The 22,532-nt window shown below is 41.5% G+C and overlaps 1 protein-coding gene across 5 annotated transcripts in view; it reads right to left on the reverse strand.

Annotated features, from left to right (window-relative positions):
• Positions 1 to 22,194, reverse strand: part of INTS14 (integrator complex subunit 14) — a 35,169-nt gene extending 12,975 nt beyond the window's left edge. The window contains exons 1-10 of one of the 5 annotated variants that reach the window (XM_038580743.1): positions 22,089 to 22,144; positions 21,235 to 21,317; positions 17,179 to 17,462; positions 14,893 to 15,000; positions 9,566 to 9,721; positions 8,670 to 8,788; positions 7,396 to 7,538; positions 4,521 to 4,613; positions 3,243 to 3,387; positions 1,763 to 1,896 (exon numbers count right to left, since the gene is read on the reverse strand). In XM_038580743.1, the coding sequence (XP_038436671.1) occupies positions 1,763 to 1,896; positions 3,243 to 3,387; positions 4,521 to 4,613; positions 7,396 to 7,538; positions 8,670 to 8,788; positions 9,566 to 9,721; positions 14,893 to 15,000; positions 17,179 to 17,400 (1,120 nt within the window). In that variant the 5' untranslated portion in view covers positions 17,401 to 17,462; positions 21,235 to 21,317; positions 22,089 to 22,144. Of the gene's footprint in view, positions 1 to 1,762; positions 1,897 to 3,242; positions 3,388 to 4,520; positions 4,614 to 7,395; positions 7,539 to 8,669; positions 8,789 to 9,565; positions 9,722 to 14,892; positions 15,001 to 17,178; positions 17,463 to 21,234; positions 21,589 to 22,088 lie in introns of those variants that run through there. The other 4 variants (XM_038580745.1, XM_038580746.1, XM_038580744.1 and 1 more) reach the window with 4 other exon arrangements.
• Between the last annotated feature and the right edge of the window lie 338 nt (positions 22,195 to 22,532).

The following is a 22,532-nucleotide window of genomic DNA, read 5'->3' on the forward strand; positions in this document are numbered from 1 at the left end:
CCTCTGTTTTGTTTTTTGTACATAAGAATTCAAATGTGTGAAGCACTGCCCTAAACAATTGCCCTCATTCTCACCATTTTAACTATCAGCAGTATGCTTATAACTAAAAATTATATATCCAACTCTGTCCTCTTTGCAGAACTCCTATAGGAACTATCTCTAGGCACCTCTACCTAAATCTCACAGGCATAAATTCAACATGCACAGAAGATGTCTTTCCAAATCTACTCTTCTTCCTCTGTTCTCTGCTCCCATTAACAATATCACCTTTCTCCCTGCAGCCCAAGTCAGAAACCTGGTATCATCCTCAAGACCTCCATTTCCTTTATCCTCATCCAAACACTGTTGATTCTGCTTCCTGAATATCTTTTCCATGGATCTCCATCCTCTCTATTCCCAGCCACTGTTCATTCTGGCTCTCATCTTTGTATCTTCAGGACTATCACAGTAGACTTCTAACTATGGGATGCCTTTACCTTTCCAAATCCACACTCCACAGAATTATCTTTTATTTTTTTTTAATATTTTATTTATTTACTTATCTGAGAGACAGCGTGCATACACGAGCAGAGGAGGAACAGACAGAGAGGGAGAGAGAATGTCAAGTAGAGTCCTCACTGAGTATGGAACCTAATGCGGGGCTTGATCTCACAACAGCCCGGAGATCATGGCCTAAGCATGAATCAGATGCTTAACCAACTGAGCCACCCAGGTGTGCCCAGAATTATCTTTCTAAACTCAAATTTATTAGCTCCAACTTGAATTTCAGCCATATTACACAACTCCAGGAGGCACCAGTACCCAGAATACAAACTCTCCTACAATGTCTCTCCTCTGTGAAGATTTCCCTTAGTCCTCTAGGCAGAGCTGATCATCTAGGCCAACTCTGATCTTATACCAGTCTGTTTATTATTCCATTTTCTACTGGACTTTGAGCAACTCTGGCTAACTTTTATCCCCTAAAAGGTTGCTTGGTAGATGTTCCTGATATTGAATTGGGTCCAAATGAGTCAAGGATGACTCTACAGGTGGAGCCTGAGTACCTAGGAATACTGAGGTCTCAATTAGATGGGGCAGGAAAGTCAGAAAAAGGAACAGTTTAGGAGAGAAGAGTTAAGAGACTACAGTTTCTGTAACAAACATGCTGTGAGCTGCTTGGTACTACAGCAGAATATCCAGGTGGACAGGTCTAACTGGGAACTGGAAATATGACATGCAAGTTCCAAGGAGAGATCAAGTAGGACCAGAGTCATACATGTGGGGGAGTTTGAAGCTATGATGGTTGATGAAATAACCAAGAGAGAATAATCCAAGAGAAGATGGCAAAGAAAATCATGAGGCAAGAGGAAGATAAGATGATAAGAAAAAGCAAAGGTGCCAAAGGAAAAAGTATATCAGGAGAATGCAATGTTAGGAAAGCCAAGGGAAAACACTTTCAAGATGGGGGTTAAATCATCTAGAAATGACTAGGGTTACCTGAATTGAAAATAGTATACTGAAGAAAAAAATGTTTATGGACAGTAACTTTCCCCTGTAGGCAGAGCATTTATGTTTACTTAAAGCAACCTAGTCGGTTTCCCCAAGGTAAAGTTAAAGTTCAGACATAACAGTCTGCTGGGGTTCTCCATGCACATACCCAGCATTAGAGACCACAGCACATCCATCCAGAGATCACACAGCTCTCTGACTACACAGTCAGAGCCATTCAGAATAGCAGAGAGAAAACAAAGTCAAGATAAGTAAAATCTGATCTGGGTTATACCTGAAATAGGACCCAATTGTGCCATTTTCCCTAGCCATGGGAGAGGTTCTGGGCCAGGCTCAAAGAGAGACATCATGAGGTTTGATTTCTTCTTGCTGTCAGCTTGGGAGTAGAGCATTCCATGCCATTCAGGACTAGATGGAGAGAAGATGGAAGATCAGAAGAACGTCAAGCCTGGGACTATAAAGTTAAGTGAATGTCAAGCCTGGGACTATAAAGTTAAGTAAGTCTAGCCAGTGTTTTTCTTGAGAGACAGGGACTTCAACTTTGCAATCAGGTGTTTTTACTAAAACCAAATCCTAAAACTGAAAATGCATACTGCTGCCCCCTAATGTTGCCATTCCTCTGGGAAATGTATTATTTTTCAGTTAGGTAGATATGGAAATCAAAAGTAATCTTAAAAAAGAAAAAAAAATCACAAGGGCAACAAATAGCTACAGAGGTTGGGAAGAGTAAGGGTTGTGACCTATGTTTCAGCTGCTTCCATGAGTCATTCACAGCAGCACCAACACAGAGCAGCATTTCTAACAAAGGGCACAAAGCCATCACCCAGCTCTATTGCTGCTTCTCAAAGGGCCCCAGGGAATTCTCATATTCAGAGCAGTACAAGTAGCTTGGGTACCAAGAAATACAGTAAACTAATACCTAATAAGAATTGCACTCTTCTTTTTGGACCAGGTAATTTTAACTCAAGTAGAAATGGAACTTCATCTGAGTACTCCTAACCTCTTCATCTTCTATACCAGTCAAACCCAGGTGATAGCCAGAAGATGATCAGTCACCTCTTCTTTCCTAACAATAGGTATTCTAGAAAGGGAAGCATATGGTTTTGCAAATTTCAAGACTGTAGCAAAAGTAAAAGCTAGAAAGATGTTTCCCACAGGGATGGGTTAGCAGTGTTCATGAACATGGGCTCTGGAGTCAGAATGCAAGTAAGAACCCTTGCTCTTTCATTTAGGTGCTGTGTGACCTTTAGCAAGTTCCTTGACCTCCCTAAGCCTCAGTTTCTCACCTATACAACAAGGATAATGCTGACACCCCCTGTACAGTGTTGTTGTAAGGGATTACATGAATTAACGTATGTAAAGTGACTAGAGGAGTGCCTGGCACATGGTAAAATGTTCAATTAATGTTCTTGGAATCCTATTTCATTTAGTTCCACCTCCTCATCTTATAGCTGAGGAGCCTGTGAATACTGCGTAAGATCCCACAGCAACTGTTACAACTGAATCCAGATTTCCTAGATAGAATAGAAAAGAAAAAAACAGAAAAAAGGATATAATATAAAAGCAATAGAATTTAAAGGCTCACTCTGTACTTATTCTAGGGGATGATTTAAAGAGCAGTTTAGAAGGTGATGTTAGGTGGGAAGGGTATGGCCAAGAGAGGAAAAAGGTGATGAGGAAAAGTCTGGGAAATACTTCACTTTGTACACTGATTCTTCTCCCTCATTCAACCAAAGGTAAAGAAAGTTTCTTACCCTAATTGAACTATTGCCACCATTCCTTCCACTTTTAGGCTGCCATGGAGCAGGACACAAAAGTTGGGTATTTTGCCTGCAATTTGATTGGCTGAATTTTCATCTTCGTTGTCATCAGTTATGCCAGTACCCACCTCATCACCTTCTGTGAAAACAGGTCAGACTAAGATTAGCTACAAAAACCTCAAATTCCAATTATACTCCTGGCTATTTCTATCCTTGGGAGGAGAGTATTCGATTATAAAGTCATATTATAACAAGTAAGAAAAACTCCTATTCATAGGTTTTCCTATGTCCATATAAAAATCAATTTTCACATATTATATGAATTGCATTTATATAAAACATCCAGAACAGGCAAACTTATAGAAACAAAAAAGACATTTAGTGGTTACCTGGGGCTGAGGATGATGGGAAGCTAGAGATTGACAGCTAAAGGGTTTCTTTTATGGTAGTGAAATTGAAACAGCAGAAACAGTCTTGCAGTATATTAGGCAACACTCCATTTTTTAAATATTCAATCCAATAACTATTCCTTTCTCCTAATTCTGCAAAATGGACTATCATACTATCAATTATATACTTAAAAAAATTTTTTTTATTGGAGTTCAATTTGCCAACATATAGCAGAACACCCAGTGCTCATCCCACCAAGTGCCCGCCTCATTGCCCATCACCCAGTCACCCCAACCCCCCACCCACTTCCTCTTCCACTACCCCTTGTTCGTTTCCCAGAGTTAGGTGTCTCACGTTTTGTCACCCTCATTGATATTTTCGCTCATTTTCTCTCCTTTCCCTTTATTCCCTTTCACTAATTTTTATATTCCCCAAATGAATGAGACCATATAATGTCTGTCCTTTTCCAATTGACTTATTTCACTCAGCATAATACCCTCCAGGTCCCTCCACGTCGAAGCAAATAGTGGGTGGGTATTTGTCATTTCTAATGGCTGAGTAATATTCCATTGTATACATATACAGCTTCTTTATCCATTCATCTTTTGATGGACACCGAGGCTCCTTCCACAGTTTGGCTACTGTGGACATTACTGCTATAAACATCAGGGTGCAGGTGTCCTGGCGTTTCACTACATCTGTATCTTTGGGGTAAATTCCCAGCAGTGCAATTGCTGGGTCGTAGGGCAGGTCTATTTTGAACTCTTTGAGGAACCTCCGCACAGTTTTCCAGAGTGGCTGTACCTCAACTACATACATTTAAGAGTAACTTTAGATCATAAGATGCTTCATCTGTATCACTGGAATAACAAGAGAACTCACCTTTGTTAAGTGCTATTGGTAGGACCAGATGTCTGGACAGAACTGGGGGACTTGAAATATCAGCTATATCAATAAATCCCACTATTTCCAAATCTGAAAAGAAATGAATCAACACAGAATTAGTTAATGTATAGGTAAGTACATTTTTTTTCTATGTACTAGGTTTCACAAATATAACGTTCACGTGAGGAATTCAGATGTGACTAGGAAGGTTTTAGAAGTTTCTCTGGCTGACTCATAATTTGCATTTTATTTATTTTATTTTATTTTTTTAAAGATTTTATTTATTTATTCATGAGAGACAGAGAAAGAGGCAGAGACACAGGCAGAGGGAGAAGCAGGCTCCATGCTCTCAAGCAGCCCGACGTGGGACTCGATCCCTGGTCTTCAGGATCACACCCTGGGCTGAAGGCAGGCACTAAACTGGTGAGCCACCTGGGCTGCCCCTGAGCCACGGGGGCTGCCCCATAATTTGCATTTTAAATGGCTCAGGAAATAAGAATAACTGCCTTTCATTAATTATTTAAGTTTTAAGACAAATCAGCTAGATTTTTTTTTTATAGGCTAGGTCCCCAGCCAAGGCAAAAGCTTAAAGATCTAATCCCTGTTTCGTCAAGGATCTTCAGGTCAGCAGGGGGCATCATAGTCAAGCACTTCCACCACTCCATCCTTGCAGGAGATGCAGCCATCCAAGGCAGAGGGTATGGCTATCATTTTTTTTTTTAATTTTTATTTATTCATGATAGGCACACAGTGAGAGAGAGAGAGGCAGAGACACAGGCAGAGGGAGAAGCAGGCTCCATGCACCGGGAGCCTGACGTGGGATTCGATCCTGGATCTCCAGGATCGCGCCCTGGGCCAAAGGCAGGCGCCAAACCGCTGCGCCACCCAGGGATCCCGGGTATGGCTATCATTAAAAACATTTCCATTAAACAACAACAACAACAATAACAAACCATTTCCATGAGAAAGAAATACATTCTCTATAAGCCCAAGGTAGCAGTTCGTTTTAAAGATGTGTTTATTTATTCATGAGAGACACAGAGAGAGACAGTGGGGCAGAGACATAGGCAGAGGGAGAAGCAGGCTCCTCGCAGGAGCCTGATGCAGGACTTGATCCCGGATCCCGGGATCATGACCTGAGCGAAAGGCAGCCGCCCAACGGCTGAGCCACCCGGCTGTCCCTCCAAGGTAGTTGTTGGAAACCTAATAGGTAAAAAAATAAGTCTTATCCCCAAGTACTTTTTAAAAGTTTACTTTTTGATTATATAAATAGTAGAAAAACTTAGAAAACATAAAAAATTGTAAAGAAGAAAAATAAAGTCACTCATTATTCACCATCAAAGGAAACATCTATTAATATTTTATTGAATTGCTTTTCAGTCTTTCTTCCAGGCACAGACATACTTCTATTCTCAAAACAAAAAAAAAAAAATCAGGGTCATGGTGAATACATTGTACTTCTAATACGTCAGGAAATCTGCTTCTTGGAGATTTGCTGCCATTACCTTCTTTGGCTGAATAACAAATAAGTCAGCATAAGCAGTATGTATTTTTCATTTGAGTAACAAAAGGCCTGCATTTTAAAGTGGCTTAAATATAAGCTATGACAAAGATCTTGGAAAAGACCTACTCAAAGTTATTTTATCAAAAAAAGGATGAGGGTGTTATGATATATGTTGGCAAATTGAACTCCAATAAAAAAAAAAAAAGAAAAAAGGGTGGGAAGGAAGTGGAATCTAGTTGGTTTGAAGGCAAAAAAACTTTGGCACAGCTTAACATACTGCAGTAGTCACCATGAAAGAGATGCATACCCTATTTCCAAGATAGCCAGGAGCTAAAGGCAGAAAAAATAAAAAGTTTCTGCAGAGCCCTTCACTCTCTGACTCCTTCAAATCTGTACACCCATGAATGAAATGAACATTTACTGTGCACCTCATTTCAATCATTGGTTGACTAGAAATTTACCTAGTAAACATTTATAAGTATCAGAGCTGTGCTAATAAGCACTGAAGGTACAACAGTGTCCAAAACAGTGACAGCTGAATGTGTGCCCACAACTCAAGGGGTCTGCCCACCAAATGAATACGATTCTTTTCTCCATTTTTCCTTGTTTTGTTTTTTTCTTTTTTTTTTTTAAGATTTTATTTATTTATTCATAGAGACACAGTGAGAGAATGAGAGGCAGAGACACAGGCAGAGGGAGAAGCAGGCTCCATGCAGAGAGCCTGACGTGGGACTCGATATAGGGTCTTCAGGATCACGCCCGCTGCGCCACTGGGGCTGCCCTCCATTTTTCTTGTGACTTCTGACAGCACCTCCAGCACAAACCAGGTAAAAGCAGTAGCACGTCTCTTTTAGTCAAAATACAAGCAGGAGGGCTAGAGGGGTACAGTATATCAGAACACAGACCTCAGACAGACCATGACTCATCTAGAGATTCCACTCTCCTTAGCCAACCAAAATGAGAGGAAGTGACTCGTACAGGATCACACAGGAAGAATCACAGAGCCAAGCCTAGAAGCTAGCTCTTCATAGATGATCTCAATTATGATACTAATCAATCTTAGTATCTCTATTAAGAATTACCTCAAGGATTTCATGGCTAGTGAATCTAGTCATGAATTCCAATTCTAGTAATTTGTGGCTATTGTTATCTAAGACTGGAGATTAACTCATGACCTATGAAAGACCACCGGCCTGCCACCCTTTGGTCAATGCTTCCTCCCATCCAAAATGCATATACTGGTGATGACAACAGCACCCTAGTATCAGAATTTACTTTTTTTTTCAACCCTCCTGTATAGAGAAGTCAGAAATTACAAAAAAGTAAAGATAACAAAAGAACCAAGCAGGAAGTTAAAAAACACATTACCTGTGTTGATGACTTTAGGAATGGGATCGATTTCCTCATCTACAACAAAAGGCTCTGGTCTGGGGAACACCTGCACATCAGCGGTTAGGTGGCCACACTTGAGAATAGCATGGAAAGGTGTATACGCCAGATCTATTAGTTTTCTAGAATATGATGAATAATTGTTATAAGAAGAATAATATGATACATATCATTTTTCTCAAGGAATTTTTTTCTTTTTTCTTTTTTTTTTTTTTAAAGATTTTATTTTTTTTTAATTATGATAGTCACAGAGAGAGAGAGAGAGAGGCAGAGACACAGGCAGATGGAGAAGCAGGCTCCATGCACCGGGAGCCCGATGTGGGATTCGATCCCGGGTCTCCAGGATCGCGCCCTGGGCCAAAGTCAGGCGCCAAACCGCTGCGCCACCCAGGGATCCCAATTTTTTTCTTTTTTAAAAGATATTTCTCTGTCAAATTGCTATGAGTTCTCATACACTTTTTCTCATTCCATTTTTTTTTTAAGATTTTATTTATTTATTTGACAGAGAGAGAGCGAGTATAAGTAGGGGGAGCAGCAGGCAGAGGGAGAGAGAAGCAGGCTCTTGGTGGAGCAGGGAACCCAACTCGGCATCTGATTTAGGCAGACACTTAAATGACTGAGACACCTGGGTAGCCCTTGAGGAATTTTTTCAAGATGCTAAGTTTATTTTCTCTTTGAGTCGACTCCAAAACTATGATCTGACCATTTATAAAACAGAACAAAACCTGACATTTTTGGTGAGGAAATTTTTTTTTCTTTTAAAGATTTTATTTATTTATTCATGAGAGACACTGAGAGAGAGGCAAAGACATAGGCAGAGGGAGAAAGAAATAGGCTCCTTGTGGGGAGCCTGATACAGGACTCGATCCTAGGACCCTGGGATCATGACCTGAGCCAAAGGCAGACATTCAACCACTGAGCCACCCAGGTGCCCCTGGTGAGGAAACTTCAATTCTGAAAAGCTCAAAAGCAAGTTAATCTTTTGAAACTGCTATTATAAGAGAGTCAACATCTGTAGGCATTACTGATTTAGTCATGCTTAATTTAAAAGGGAATGAACTTTTAAAAAATCACTACTACCAATCATTTTACCTGAAAATTGTGCAACTTGGGGAAAATGACAACAATTAGAAACAGTGGTGGAATAGATATGATAGCTGAATATCAAATTATAATAACAGATTGTAAGAAGGCAAAAAAGCAAAAAAAAAAAAAAAAAAAAAAAGGCAAAAAAGCTCTAAGTATATACTCACCCAAACATAGACTGTACATTTTTCAAGCACAGGGGACCATCAATAGTAAAAATCTGCCCTTCACCATTGTTTAAATCTATGAGACGTTCAAGGCAATCCAAGGAATCAGTGCTCTGAAGCTACAAAACAAAACAGATGACCCTTTTAAAGTGGCATACAATGCCAGATTATTATCAGCACACCAAGGTCACACCTGTCACAATAACACAGGCAATAAATAACATGGATGATTTTTTTTTACAACCTGAGATGGAAACAATTTTGTTTCAAGGCTACCAAGAGGAATGTTATATAATACGATACCAGTAGAGCTATTTCATTCAGAAGTAATTTTGCAAAGATTCTCAGAGGTGACCACAGTTGGTATTTACATGGTATCTTCATTCCAAAGTGTTTCTAACATCTTTTGGGTGAAAACCATCATTACCTACATCTTACAGATAGAAAAACTGAGGTGAACAAAGGTTAAATAACTTTCCCAAATAAATGGGAAAACCAGGAAGTAGAGTTTAGTAAAACACGTATCAGAGAAACATTACTTTACCAAAAAAGTCCAAGCACATTTCTGTCGACATTTCCAGTGGAATGGACATAAGAATTCCCAAATGAGGGAAATGTCTAAGACCAAAAAGAACATTTTAACTCATGCATTTGAAGAATCTTTGTGGGAAGCAGGATGGATAACAATTCCAGCCAGCTATGTTTCTAGAGATGGACAACACTCTGAATCTTCAAAGAGCATTTGAGACCTAAAGTCCTTCCAAATTTAGTGACTAGTCTCAGCTGAAACCAATGGAGTTTAATGCTATAGTATATACAATATAATACTAATAGAATATACTGAAAAATAAAGTCCTAAAATGTATCTAATCAAACTAAAAAGAACTCAGTATTACCTCCTCCAAATTTGCCATGCACATGATGTATAACTTAGATGGGAAAGGGAAAGGTAGTGGAAACCTGTTGCTCTCGCTTCGTTGATTGTGAGTAGCTAGGGAATGCCGCAGTGATCCTCTACCAATGCCAAGACAGCCATCTGTCACCAGAACAACCTGTTGGCAGGGAGGGGAGGTTTGTACATGAAATAACATATTTAAATATGTTACTTAAAACGGTCTCATTTTAAAGCTGTCTCATAAAAAATAAATAAAGCTGTCTCATTTAACAACATTTTCATTTCTCCTTAATGGCATTTACACGGAAAAACCCACCTTTGCAGGGAGATAAGCAACGAGGTGAATAAATCTCAAAAACATTTTCTCAAGTGAAAGACTACATCATGATTCTGTTTTTGTATCAAATTCTAGAAGAGGCACAACAAAGCTACGATAAATCAAACGAGCTGTGGGGCTTAGGGGGATACTGACTCGAAAGGGGGAGGTGAGGAAACTTTGTTGGGTAATGGAAATGTTCTAGATCTTAATTGAAGTGGTGGTCACATAGGTGTATACATCTGTCAAAACTCAGTGAACCGGGGGATCCCTGGATGGCTCAACAGTTTAGCGCCTGCCTTCAGCCCAGGGCATGATCCTGGAGTCCCGGGATTGAGTCATCGAGTCCCATGTCGGGCTCCCTGCATGGAGCCTGCTTCTTCCTCTGCCTGTGTCTCTGCCTCTGCCCCCCTCTCTCTCTCTCTCTCATGAATAAATAAATACATAAAATCTTAAAAAAAAAGAAAAAACAACTCCGTGAACTGTATACTTGAGATCTATGCATTTTGCTGTATTTTATCTAATTAAACCTTAAAAATAGTACCTACCCATGAACACTTAAAATCATAATCAATTCTTACCTAATTGCATTAAAACTAGAACCCTATCTCTTAGAGTTGGCACCTAAGGCACTTGGTGTCAAAAATGACATGAGGATCTATTTTACAAGTGACCCCAGGATTTATAAGCACAGAAATCCATATAAGCACAGACATCCAAACCTTGACACGAATTTTCAAAGATGACAAACTCCGTCCTTGGTGAATTAAAATGACAACTGCTGGGGATCCCTGGGTGGCTCAGTGGTTTAGTGCCTGCCTTCAGTCTAGGGCATGATCCTGGAGTCCTGGGATGGAGTCCCGCATCGGGCTCCCTGCATGGAGCCTGCTTCTCCCTCTGCCTGTGTCTCTGCCTCTCTCTCTGTGTCTCTCATGAATAAATAAATAAAATCTTAAAAAAAATAAAAAATAAAATGACAACTGCTTTAAAAATATATTTACAGGGATGCCTGGGTGTCTCAGTGGTTGAATGTCTGCCTTCAGCTCAGAGCGTGACCCCAGAGTCCTGGGATTGATCAAGTCCTACAGTGGGCTCCTCTTCATTAGCCTACTTCTCCCTCTGCCTTTGTCTCTGCCTCTCTCTGTGTCTCTCATGAATAAATAAGTAAAACCTTTAAAAAAAATAAAATAAAAATGTATTTATAGGGGTGCCTGGGTGGCTCAGTCGGTTAAGTATCTGACTCTTGTTTTCAGCTCAGGGCATGATTTCAGGAATGGGAGATGGAGCTCCATCTGGTTCTGCACTGGGTATGGAGCCTGCTTAAGATTCTCTCTCCCTCTGCCTCTTCTCCCTCTAAACAAAAAAATGTATTTGTAAAAGCCATTTAAATAAATAAATAGATAGATAGATAAATAAATAAATAAATGCCATTTAAGGGACGCCTGGGTGGCTCAGCGGTTGGGCGTCTGCCTTTGACTCAGGGTGTGATCCCGGAGTCCTGAGATTGAGTCCCACATCAGGCTTCTAGCATGGAGCCTGCTTCTCCCTCTGCCTCTATCTCTGTGTCTCTCATGAATAAATTAAAAAAATCTTAAAAAAAAAAAAAGCCATTTAATCAGACATGTATAAGACCTTTAAAATGCATTCTTAATCAATCTGTAATTTGCAAAAGCCTTCAAAATATACCAGCAATAGACAGTAGTTACAAATCATTTTTCTTCCTCATTGCCTCAGTGATCCAAAGGGATGGTAGATTTTCCAGGCATTCCAGGGGAGGATTATTTTTGCTCTTCTTATCCTAGCTTTGTAACTTGATAATAACAGTCCATTATGGAAGTATTAGGTGACAGCACCATGTGAAGTACCAAGATTGACACTTATTTCTAAAGCCCAAGAATGTTCAATGGCAATCTCCTGGAGAGATGCGTTTTTTTGGGAAGATACTCAGTTGACTAAGGCAATTTTCTCTTATATGAACAACTGCTATATAACAATTTACTTCTGCCCCTACTTTTTTCAGACGCCATGTGATGAAATATTTCATGTAATGTCAAAATGGGACAGACTTTACTCAGATAATGAAGACATAGCTCAGCTATCCAAAATCTTGGTTAACAAAACTCCACATTAAAACAAATCTATTTGACAGTAACTGATTATAAAAACAATCACTAATAACTTCTACCTCTGGACAGTGTTTTGGACCTGATTCACTCTAAAACTCATCAAGCAAATCTAAGTGGATCCAGGCCCAGTCCTGTACCCTCAGGGTATAGGACATCCTAAATTCAGATTCTTCCTTTTGCAAAGGAGAAAAAATATTAAAAGGCAGAAGGCTGGAGTGCCTGGGTGGCTCAGCCAGTTAAGTGACTGCCTTCGGGCTCAGGGAGCCCCTGCCTGTCCACAGGGAGCCTGCTTCTCCCTCTCCCTCTGCTTGCCAATTCCCCTGGCTTGTGCTGTCAAATAAATAAATAAATAAATCTTTTTAAAAAAGGGCAAAAGGCTGTGTGGTACATAAGATCTTGCTTATTACATATTTTCTGTAAAAATATTTTCTGAATTTCTTCTCTAAAATGACTGAAGAAGTAGCAAAGGAAACTGTGCTTACCCACTGGCTTCCGATTTGGACAACAAAATTTCATTTATTCAATATACTATTAGGACATTAGATATTTTGTATGCACAGATTTACCAGATAAATAATGTTTAAGAAGATGCCATTTTATGTCTGAAAAGAAACTGATCAAAAGGCATTTATGGAATTTTTTTTTAAGATTTTATTTATTTATTCATGAGAGGCACAGAGAGGCAGAGACATAGGCAGAGGGAGAAGCAGGCTCCATGTGGGGAGCCTGATGTGGGACTCGATCCCAGGACTCCAGGATCATGCCCTGAGCCAAAGGCAGACGCTCAACCACTGAGCCACCCAGATGCCCTCATTTATGGCATTTATTAAAATGATTTAACTTTTTAGTAGCCACTCAGGGTCTTCATCAACCCTAGAGTTAATAGTCTGTAAAACAAGGTGGTTTTGTAGTAAGAAAAACACAAAAGAAAAGTCAGGTTTACTGAGATATAATTTACATGTAATAAAATTCATCCTTCTTAATATACAGTTCTAGGAGTTCCAACAACTACATTCAGTGAACAACCACTTCTACAATCAAGATGAAGAACAGTCTCGTCACTTCCCATCTTCCCTTGTGCTTCATTGGGTCAATTCCCTACTCTTCCTTTACCCCAGGCCCCGGGCAAACACAGTCTCATTTTCAGTTAAAAAAAAAAAAAAAAAAAAAATACCGGTGATACCACTGACACTACTGAAGAATCTGTGTTTCACCATATGTAACAAAAAAATCATACACTATAGCCCACTGCTGTTTTGTAAATCAAGTCTTATTGTAGCCCAGCCATGTCATTTTTTTTACTTATTATCTATGGCTGTTTTCATGCTATGACAGAGGAATTAGGAAGTTGTCACAAACATCTGCAAAACCTAAAATACAGAAAAAGCTAGCTGACTCCCATTGTAGATTACTGTAACTTTCCTTTTAGCAATTTTTGTTTTCTCCTTTAAAATGTACTACCATTTCTTTTTTTTTAAGATGTTATTTATTTATTCATGGGAAACACAGAGAGGCAGAGACAACAGGCAGAGGGAGAAGCAGGCTCCATGCAAGAAGCCTAATCTGGGACTCAATCCCAGGACTCCGGGATCATGCCCTGAGCCAAAGGCAGATGCTCAACCGCTGAGCCACCCAGGCATCCCTGTACTACCATTTCTTAAAGCACAAGCATATTCCTTTTCTGGGATTTGATGCAATATAGTCACAGATACTGCGTTTTTACAAAACGAAGGTCTATGGCAACCGGGTCCTGAGCAAGTTTATCGGTGCCATTTTTCTAACAGTATTTGCTCACTTTATGTCTCAGTGTCACATTTTGGTAATTTGTGCAATGTTTTGAACTTTTTCGTTATTTTTATCTTTGTTATGGTGATCTGTGATCAGTGATTATGACTTGCTGAAAGTTCAGATGATGGTTAGCATTTTAGCAACACAGAACTTTTTAATTAAGGTATGTACATCTTCTTTTAGACATAATGCTATTATACACTTAATAGACTACAGTATAGTGTAAATAATTTTATAGTCTTGGGAAACCAAAAACTTCAACTGACTCACTTTATGCAATGTTAGCTTTATTCTAATCTTTTAAACTGAATCTACAATATCTCTGAGGTATGTCTGTACCTGCTTATAGCAAACTTCCAATTCTTTTTTTTTAAGATTTATTTATTTATTTATTTATTTATTTATTTATTTATTTATTTATTTATGAATGATAGACATAGAGAGAGAGAGAGAGGCAGAGACACAGGAGGAGGGAGAAGCAGGCTCCATGCCGGGAGCCCGACGTGGGACTCGATCCCGGGACCCCAGGATTGTGCCCTGGGCCAAAGGCAGGTGCTAAACCGCTGAGCCACCCAGGGATGCCCTAATTCTTTTTAATCCTAATACTCTGTTCTGCTTTGATGCTAATGTGGACTTGAAGTGCTGTTGTGCTGTTGTGGACTTGAAGTAAAGGGTAACCAATTACATGACATTCACAGACCCCACTTTTTTAGATAACTCAGTTGAGATGGTTAAATGTTTCCTAAATAAATGCTACACTGAGATAACGGAAAATAGACTATAATGCCCTGATGTTTATAATTTTATCACTCAAAATTACCCATTCTAGGGAGTGTTCTAAAATTCTGTGAGCCCTTCGTGTTTCATACAAACAATACTAGTTTGCAATAAGCCAATTTACTAGGAAAATGCTTGCCTCAAGGCATAATTGTGCTATTTCCTGAGCATATTAGTGTTGATTTAGTGCCTTCTTTTAAAAAGATACCAATAATGTTTTTAGAAATTACAACGCATGCTGTGTCAGAACCTAAAGAAAATCAAATCATCTCAGTGGTTAATGGTTTTAACTTAGGGCAACGAAACGGAATTGATCATTACCTGGCAAGGAATCGCACCACCCCACTCTTGCTGAACGATGTTGCAAACACCAACTAATGCAGATTCCAAGCAGGTTTTATCATAATCATCCATATTACTTAGTGCTTCCTGATTGAATAAAAAATAAAATTGCTCATTATTCTCTATACTGTTTTGTTATTAGAAAATAACATAAACTGTTCAAAGCATGAATGTTACACAGGGGACACTTTCTGAGAGCCCAAAAAGCATATTTTCTCAAAGAAAAACAGTAAAATAGGCTTCCTCAACCACAAAGTACAATTAAAAAAACTTCCCTTTATTCCATTTTCTTATCAAGTGAGAGTGAACAGTCTACCAAGTTCATAGCTTTGTAAGGGAACCCTGAAGAAAGTAACTGAAATGAACTTTTAAACACAGCAAAAAAAAAAAAGAGACAAAAAGTACTGAGTACTAACTATATTCTAAACACCAACGTAGGCACTTCACATGCATTCAGTTATCTCAACACTCTGTAAACTACAGATTATTAACCTATTTTTAAAATGAGGAAACAAAGGTAAAGAATGATGAAGTAACCTTCCCAGGTCACATGCCTACAGGTGGCAAAGGCAAGATGTAGGACCAGGCAGTTGGCCTTCAGGGCACCTGGTACTTAACCCCTACTCTGAACAACTCAGATAGCAATTCTTTAAATTTCAGAACTGTTGAATATCCAAAATCCTTTGTTTACTATTAATCTACAAGAAACCCAGTGCAATTTTTTAAAGAAGCTTTTGACGAACATAAAAAATGTGAGATAATAAAAGAAATGATTTAACCAAATTTTATTATATTAAAAAAAAAATTAAACTACACTGATCCTGGATCTCTAACCTGCCCAGTAAGTATTAAACTGTTTTAATTTTATTTTTTTTTAAGATTTTATTTAATCATGAGAGACTGACAGAAAGAGAGAGAGAGAAAGAGAGAGAGAGAGAGAGAGAGAGGCAGAGACACAGGCAGAAGGAGAAGCAGGCTCCATGCAGGGAGCCCGTGGGACGGGATCCTGGGCCTCTAGGATCAGGCCCTGGGCTGAAGGTGGCGCTAAACCACTGAGCCACCCCAGCTGCCCTATTAAACTGTTTTAATTCCACACTATTACTAGGTACTGCTGGAAATATTAATGATTTAGAGATGTGGTCAGAAAGTAAAATCTCTGGCATATCACAGACAATACCTTTTGAAGTAACACCTATCAACTGAGGTTTAAAAACTGTAATTTCAGGGATCCCTGGGTGGCTCAGCGGTTTAGCGCTGACTTCGGCCTAGGGCATGATCTTGGGAGCCTCGGAATCGAGTCCCGTATTGGGCTATCTGCTGCATGGAGCCTGCTTCTCCCTTTGCCTGTGTCTCTGCCTCTCTCTCTGTGTGTCTCACATGAATAAAGACATAAAATCTTAAGAAAAAAAAAAAAAAACACCCTGTAATTTCTTAGCATCTGTAAATCAAAGGCTATGTTACAGAGGAAACATAATTTTGAATTACTCTATTATATGGAAGGGCTATTTTTCATTTCTTCAAGTTTTATAGGAAAGTAGAAAAAATCAAGTGTTGAACTTAAAGACCTCGAATTTTAGGGAATGGGGAACTACATCATGACGTTTTCCTTCTCACAGCAAACTCCAGAAAACAAGAAAAGAAAATAAGGCAAAAACTCAGATCTCGAATTCATAACTCTACCAAAGGCATAATAAGGCCTACTGGTTGTGAATCTTGTTTTATTTATTTTTTTTAATTTTTTTTAAATTTTTTATTTATTTATGATAGTCACAGAGAGAGAGAGAGAGAGAGAGAGAGAGGCAGAGACACAGGCAGAGGGAGAAGCAGGCTCCATGCACTGGGAGCCCGATGTGGGATTCGATCCTGGGTCTCCAGGATCGTGCCCTGGGCCAAAGGCAGGCGCTAAACTGCTGCGCCACCCAGGGTTCCCCTGAATCTTGTTTTATAGCTATACTCAGATATTACACCTGTAGACTTAACATTAGATAAACCCAAGTTCTACAGGGTCACTGGGTGACACGGTTGAGCATCTGACTTTCAGTTTTGGCTCAGGTCATGATTTCAGGGTTATGAGATCATTGGGCTCAGAGTGGAGTCTGCTTTGAGTTTCTCTCTCCTCTGCTCCTCCCCTGACCCCCAAATAAATGGATAAATCCTAAAAAAGAAAAAAATTCCAAGTTCAAAATATTCAGTGCAATATGATAACAATGTTCTCCTTCCTAAAAATCTGGACCCTGTACGTACAATAACTCATTCTTTCTGTACCTGAAGGGTGTTGTAATCTCTTGTGAAGGGAACCATCAGCTCCCAGAGTGATGAAAAAACCACCAGGGCTGTAAATTCAAGCTTGTAATTTGTGGCCATGTGCTCGAACAGCATTGTCAAACCATGGGCTGCTAGGTGCTTACGCTGATATTCCTCGGACCCTTCGATAGACACAGGTCGGGTCATGGAAAGGGATACATCCATTACCACCACTGTTGGCATGATGAAAATAATCCCAATGTTCCCAGTCAGAATTCAAACAGACAGCTATGAACAGAGAAATGCTGTAGAAAAGAAATATGATTAGGTCTTATATGTTACAGAGAGAAAAAAGTTTTTTTTTTTTTCCACTCTAATTTTAACCAAACTTTGCAGATGAGTAAAGGCAAAACTATGATGAATTCAGAGGGAAGGGAACAAGCAGCTTAGTTCACAGTATGGACAACTCCTAGAATCTCCTGCTAAATGGCCACAAATCAAGGACCACGTATTTCTATTAAAAAATATATTAAATTCAGGTGGCCCTTGACTTTCATAATTTCAAAGTTTATACAACTTAATGTAACAGACATTCCTATATTGCCTTTCCAATAATCTATGAAGGAACATTTCTAGCTGTCATATGGTGGTGCTTTTTGAAAGCAACCTATTCTTTTTGGGCACCATCACTCTTAATACAGCAGTATTTGTGTGTTTGTTTCATTATCTTGTTACCCTTTTTTATTATTAAAATGAATGTAAAATGTAAAAATGAAAGGGGTAGTAGAGTCATAATCCAAATTAGATAAAGCTAGGAATCATTTAAGCATGACAAAAGCGGTAAACTACTGCTTAGCCCGAGTAGTACGCACTGTACATAAATTGGACAACAGTGCTTTACTATGAAGGAAAAGAACAAAATTAAAGAGCACATACGATAGCTGGCATGGTCTCATGAAACTGTGTATAAAAGTCAATATGCAGAGGGGTGCCTGAGTGGCTCGGTTGGTTAAGTGTCTGACTCTTGGTTTTTTTTTGTTTGTTTGGGTTTTTTTTAAATTTTTTTTTATTTATTTATGATAGTCACAGAGAGAGAGAGAGAGAGAGAGAGAAGCAGAGACACAGGCAGAGGGAGAAGCAGGCTCCATGCACCGGGAGCCCGATGTGGGATTCGATCCCGGGTCTCCAGGATCGCGCCCTGGGCCAAAGGCAGGCGCCAAACCGCTGCGCCACCCAGGGATCCCTGACTCTTGGTTTTGAGTCAGGTTATGATCTCAGGATCCTAGGACTGAGGCTTGCATTGGGCTCCACACTTGGCACAGAGTCTGCTTGAGATTCCTTCCCTCTTTCCTTCTCTCTGTGTCCCTCCCCCAACCCCCGTTCATGCTCTCTCTGAATAAAATCTAAAAAAAAGTCAATATGCAGAAGAAATGGAAAAAACAGTTCTTTTAAATTATGGATTGAGAATTAGCATGAAGAAAACATTTCTGTTCTCAAAAATAAAGAGTTCAGATATACAGATCTGCTCGTGGGGACACAGTTTACTCCTACTGTTAATAAGCAACTATAGTCTATTGACATTAATGAAATCTCATATGCTATAGATAAAAGACACATTTGTAAATATGAAAAATATTTATATGAAGTATCAGTAACTGAGAAAAGCAGGTCAGAGAATTGTATGTATATATTAATTACAACTTCATAAAACTCCTATTGCATATACACAATTAAGGAAGACTCTAGATGGACAAAACTGGTTGGAAACTAAATGCTCCCTAATTTCTTTTTTGGAACTCATGTCAAAAACACTTAACAGTGGCCAGACAGCTTGTTTCAGTAAAATATTCAACTGCAAATGTGTGATATTCTAAAATGCCATTTGCAAATAGCCTGTGGGGAACTCAGAATATAATGGTTCATGGAAGCAGTGTCATAAATGGGGGTCAGGGACTCAAGTAGGGAAAGCCTTTTTGGCACATAGTGGCCTGGGATGTATTTCAAATACAGTAATGCCTCATGTATCTAACGTCAATAAAGATTAAATGAGGGCTATAAATTACTTTTCTAGACTGTTTAGAATTCCAAAACGTCTAGCCATTTTTATAGTCAAAATTAAAATGTATATCCCTCTTCTCTGCCTCATTAAACACCATGCAAAACATAATTTACTCTTATGAGGACTTGGCATCACCACTCTAAACACCAATACCACCTGGCACCTTGTTACTCTGATGGGGTTTTTGTTTTTGTTTTTGTTTTTTTAACACCAGCATTCCCTGAAGTATGTTCTGCAGAACACGGTTCTGGAGAGTTGCGCCAAGAAAAATGAGTTCAGGTGTTAATAAAGATGCTGAAAAGTTCCAGAGCAAAGAAGCCAGTTTAATCTGCTAACCCTGTGTTTTTCATTTAACTCTTTTCTACATAATTACCATTAAAGTCCCATAAAACAGGGATTATGAACAACATATACAGAAACAATGCCTTGTATCCAAGGCATCCAGGCTGTTGTGCTCTGTTTTGGTGCCTTCTTTTTATGACCAATGTTTAGCCCATCAGCTTGCATCCTCCTTTCCTCTGTAATTCCCCGAAATCACCCTCTCTCTTTCTAATTTGCTGCGTCTTGGCTACTATGGGCTACAAAGCCAGGTAGTTGAGCTTGTTAAAACTGTGACCAAAAAATAAAATAAAATAAAAATAAAAAAATAAAACTGTGACCAAAGTCAAACTCTATGGGTTCTCAGAGCTTGTGGATTTCTTCTAGTGTCAAATAATGTATGGACTTAAGTGTATCAACTTGGTACTACTTCTTCTCCTCAGTCTTTTTTCTTTTCTTTCTGGGTCTTAGTTGTGCTGTTCAAGAAGTGAGGCCCTGTATAATACTGGTTCAACTATACATTTGACCATAAGTTCACTAAGGGACAGGGACCGTGTCAGATTTTGCCCATCAATGTCTCCTCAGAACCTATCACAGTAACTGGCACATGGTATGAGCTTGACAAATACTGGTAATGACTAACTACCCTTAATCACCAGATAGAACATTTTTTGGCAAAACATATGATGAGTTTTAACTGTGGACACCAGAAACACATTTCCTTCTCTTCTCTTCATTCAAGCAGGACTCCTCTGTCTCTGCCCACATATAGTATCCAGCTCACACGGTAGTCCCATTTCTACATAGAGGTCTGTTATTAAAGACCGGGACATGGGGATCCCTTGGTGGCTCAGTGGTTTAGCACCTGCCTTTGGCCCAGGGCGCAATCCTGGAGTCCCGGGATGGAGTCCTGTGTTGGGCTCCCGACATGAAGCCTGCTTCTCCCTCTGCCTGTGTCTCTGCCTCTCTCTATGTCTATCATGAATAAATAAATAAATCTTTTTAAAAAAAGATAAAGACCGGGACACTGGGGTAGTGCAGTCAGTTAAGCTGCAGACTCTTGGTTTGGGCTCAGTTTTGTGATGGGGGAGCAGAGATTGTGAGATCAGGCTCCACACCAGACTCCGTGCCCCAGCACTGAATTTGCTTAAGACTCTCTCTTCCTGGGGCACTTGAGTTGCTGGATGGTTGAGCGTCTGCCTTTGGCTCAGGTCATGATCCTGGGGTCCAGTCCCACATGGGGCTCCCTGCATGGAGCCTGCTTCTCCCTCTGCCTGTGTCTCTGCCTCTCTCTCTCTGCATCTCTCTGGGTCTGTCATGGATAAATAAAAAAAATCTTAAATAAATAAATAAATAAATAAATAAATAAATAAATAAATAAATAAATAAAATCTTTAAAAAAGAAAAAAAAGACTCTTCATTTCCTTCTGCCCCTCCCCACCCTTGAGCACAGGAGCACACTCTGTATAAACAAATCTTAAAAAAAAAAAAAAAAAGTAAGGTGGGAAGGGGTGCTTGAGTGACTCGGTTTTCCGGGGGGGGAGGGGGTGCGTTACTGCTTTTGGCTCAGAGATGATCTCAGGGTTGTGAGATGCAGCTGCGGGGAGGCTCCTTGCTGAGCCTGGAGCCTGCTAACCGCTGTCTGAGCCTGATTCCACTGGAATGTCTAGGGGCCTGCCCATTCCTGTTCGGGTCCTTACCTACTCTTATGTTTCTGTCTGTCTGATTTCCCTTGCCCTGATGATGAGTGCTTCCTGAGTGTTCTCTCCTTTTCTCTCTCTCCCTAAAAAAACCCAAAAAACAAGGTTGGAGATCCTGGGAAGTACATCCTCAACTCTTAGAGGAGATTAGGAAAGAGGATACACAGATTTGCATCAGGTGTAAGAAAGCGCCTCTGGCCCAGGAGTCCGCAGAAACGCGAACAGGTGACCAGGGCGGGTGGTCCTGCCTTCCCTGCAAACCCCGCTGCCACCTGCCCGACGGGGGCCAAGTCCCGGGTTGGTTTCCAAGCGGCCGCGGCCTGTGCTGGAAGGACCCGCTCGCAGTCTGCGCCTGCCCGCCACGGTCCAGCGCTAATTTCTGGAAACACGACCTATTTCTCGGGCTAATTCTCGCTCTTTCCTCCCACGTACTCGTTTACGCAGTGCTGGGGGCGACCGTGGGCAGCCCCGCCGGCCGCCTGGCCGGGCCCCGACGCCGAGCCGCCTGAATGCACCTGCTGCCTCCCTCCCGCAGGGACGCGGGCAGCTCGGCTCCCTCGGGGCCCCGCCACCGCCGTCCGGCCCCCGCCCCCGCCCGGCCGCCGCCTCCGGGGCTCCCAGGGGCCCCTTCCCCGCGACGGCGCCAGCCAGCCTGGCCGGGCAGGTCGGGCCTGGGCCGCAGCCCACGACCCCGAGCCGCCGAGCGACGGGAGGCCGGGAACCCGGCCCGGAACTGGCGCCGCGCGAAGCGTCCTTCCCCGGCCCCCCGCCCCGCTCCGCCAGCTCCAGCGAGCAACGCCCGAACGACAGCCCGAGGCCCCCGCCGCCCCCCGCCGCCCCCGGCCGCCACTCACCGCGCGCCATCGCCGGCGCAGTCCGTCCGCGTCACCCTCCCGCCCGCACGCCGCGGCCGGAACCAAGAGGCTGCGCCCACGGAAGGGAAGCCCGAGCCGGTCTGCGCACGGGCCGGGGGCGGGGCTTGGAGGGCGGCGCGGGGCCGCTAGGGGGCGCGGCGGGGGCGCTGGGGGCCGCTAGGGGGCGCCCCCTCCCCGCGTCCGCAACCCCGGGCTCGGTGGTCGCGAGCCTCCCGCCCGCCCGCCCTCTCCCTTCGCGGGCTCCCCCCTCGCCCCCTCCCGCACCCGCCGCACCCCCCGCACCCCCCGCACCTCCGCGCTCCCGCCCCGCACCTGCGCCTGCTGGCGCCGCGGCCTCAGCCTCGCCCACGCGCGCCCCTGCCCCTCCTGAGCTCGCCCACTCACGGCCTCTGCAAACTCCTCTGCAAACGCTTCTTTAACTAC

The sequence above is a fragment of the Canis lupus genome, chromosome 30 (genome assembly GCF_011100685.1).
Source record: "Canis lupus familiaris isolate Mischka breed German Shepherd chromosome 30, alternate assembly UU_Cfam_GSD_1.0, whole genome shotgun sequence".
NCBI lineage: Eukaryota > Metazoa > Chordata > Mammalia > Carnivora > Canidae > Canis > Canis lupus.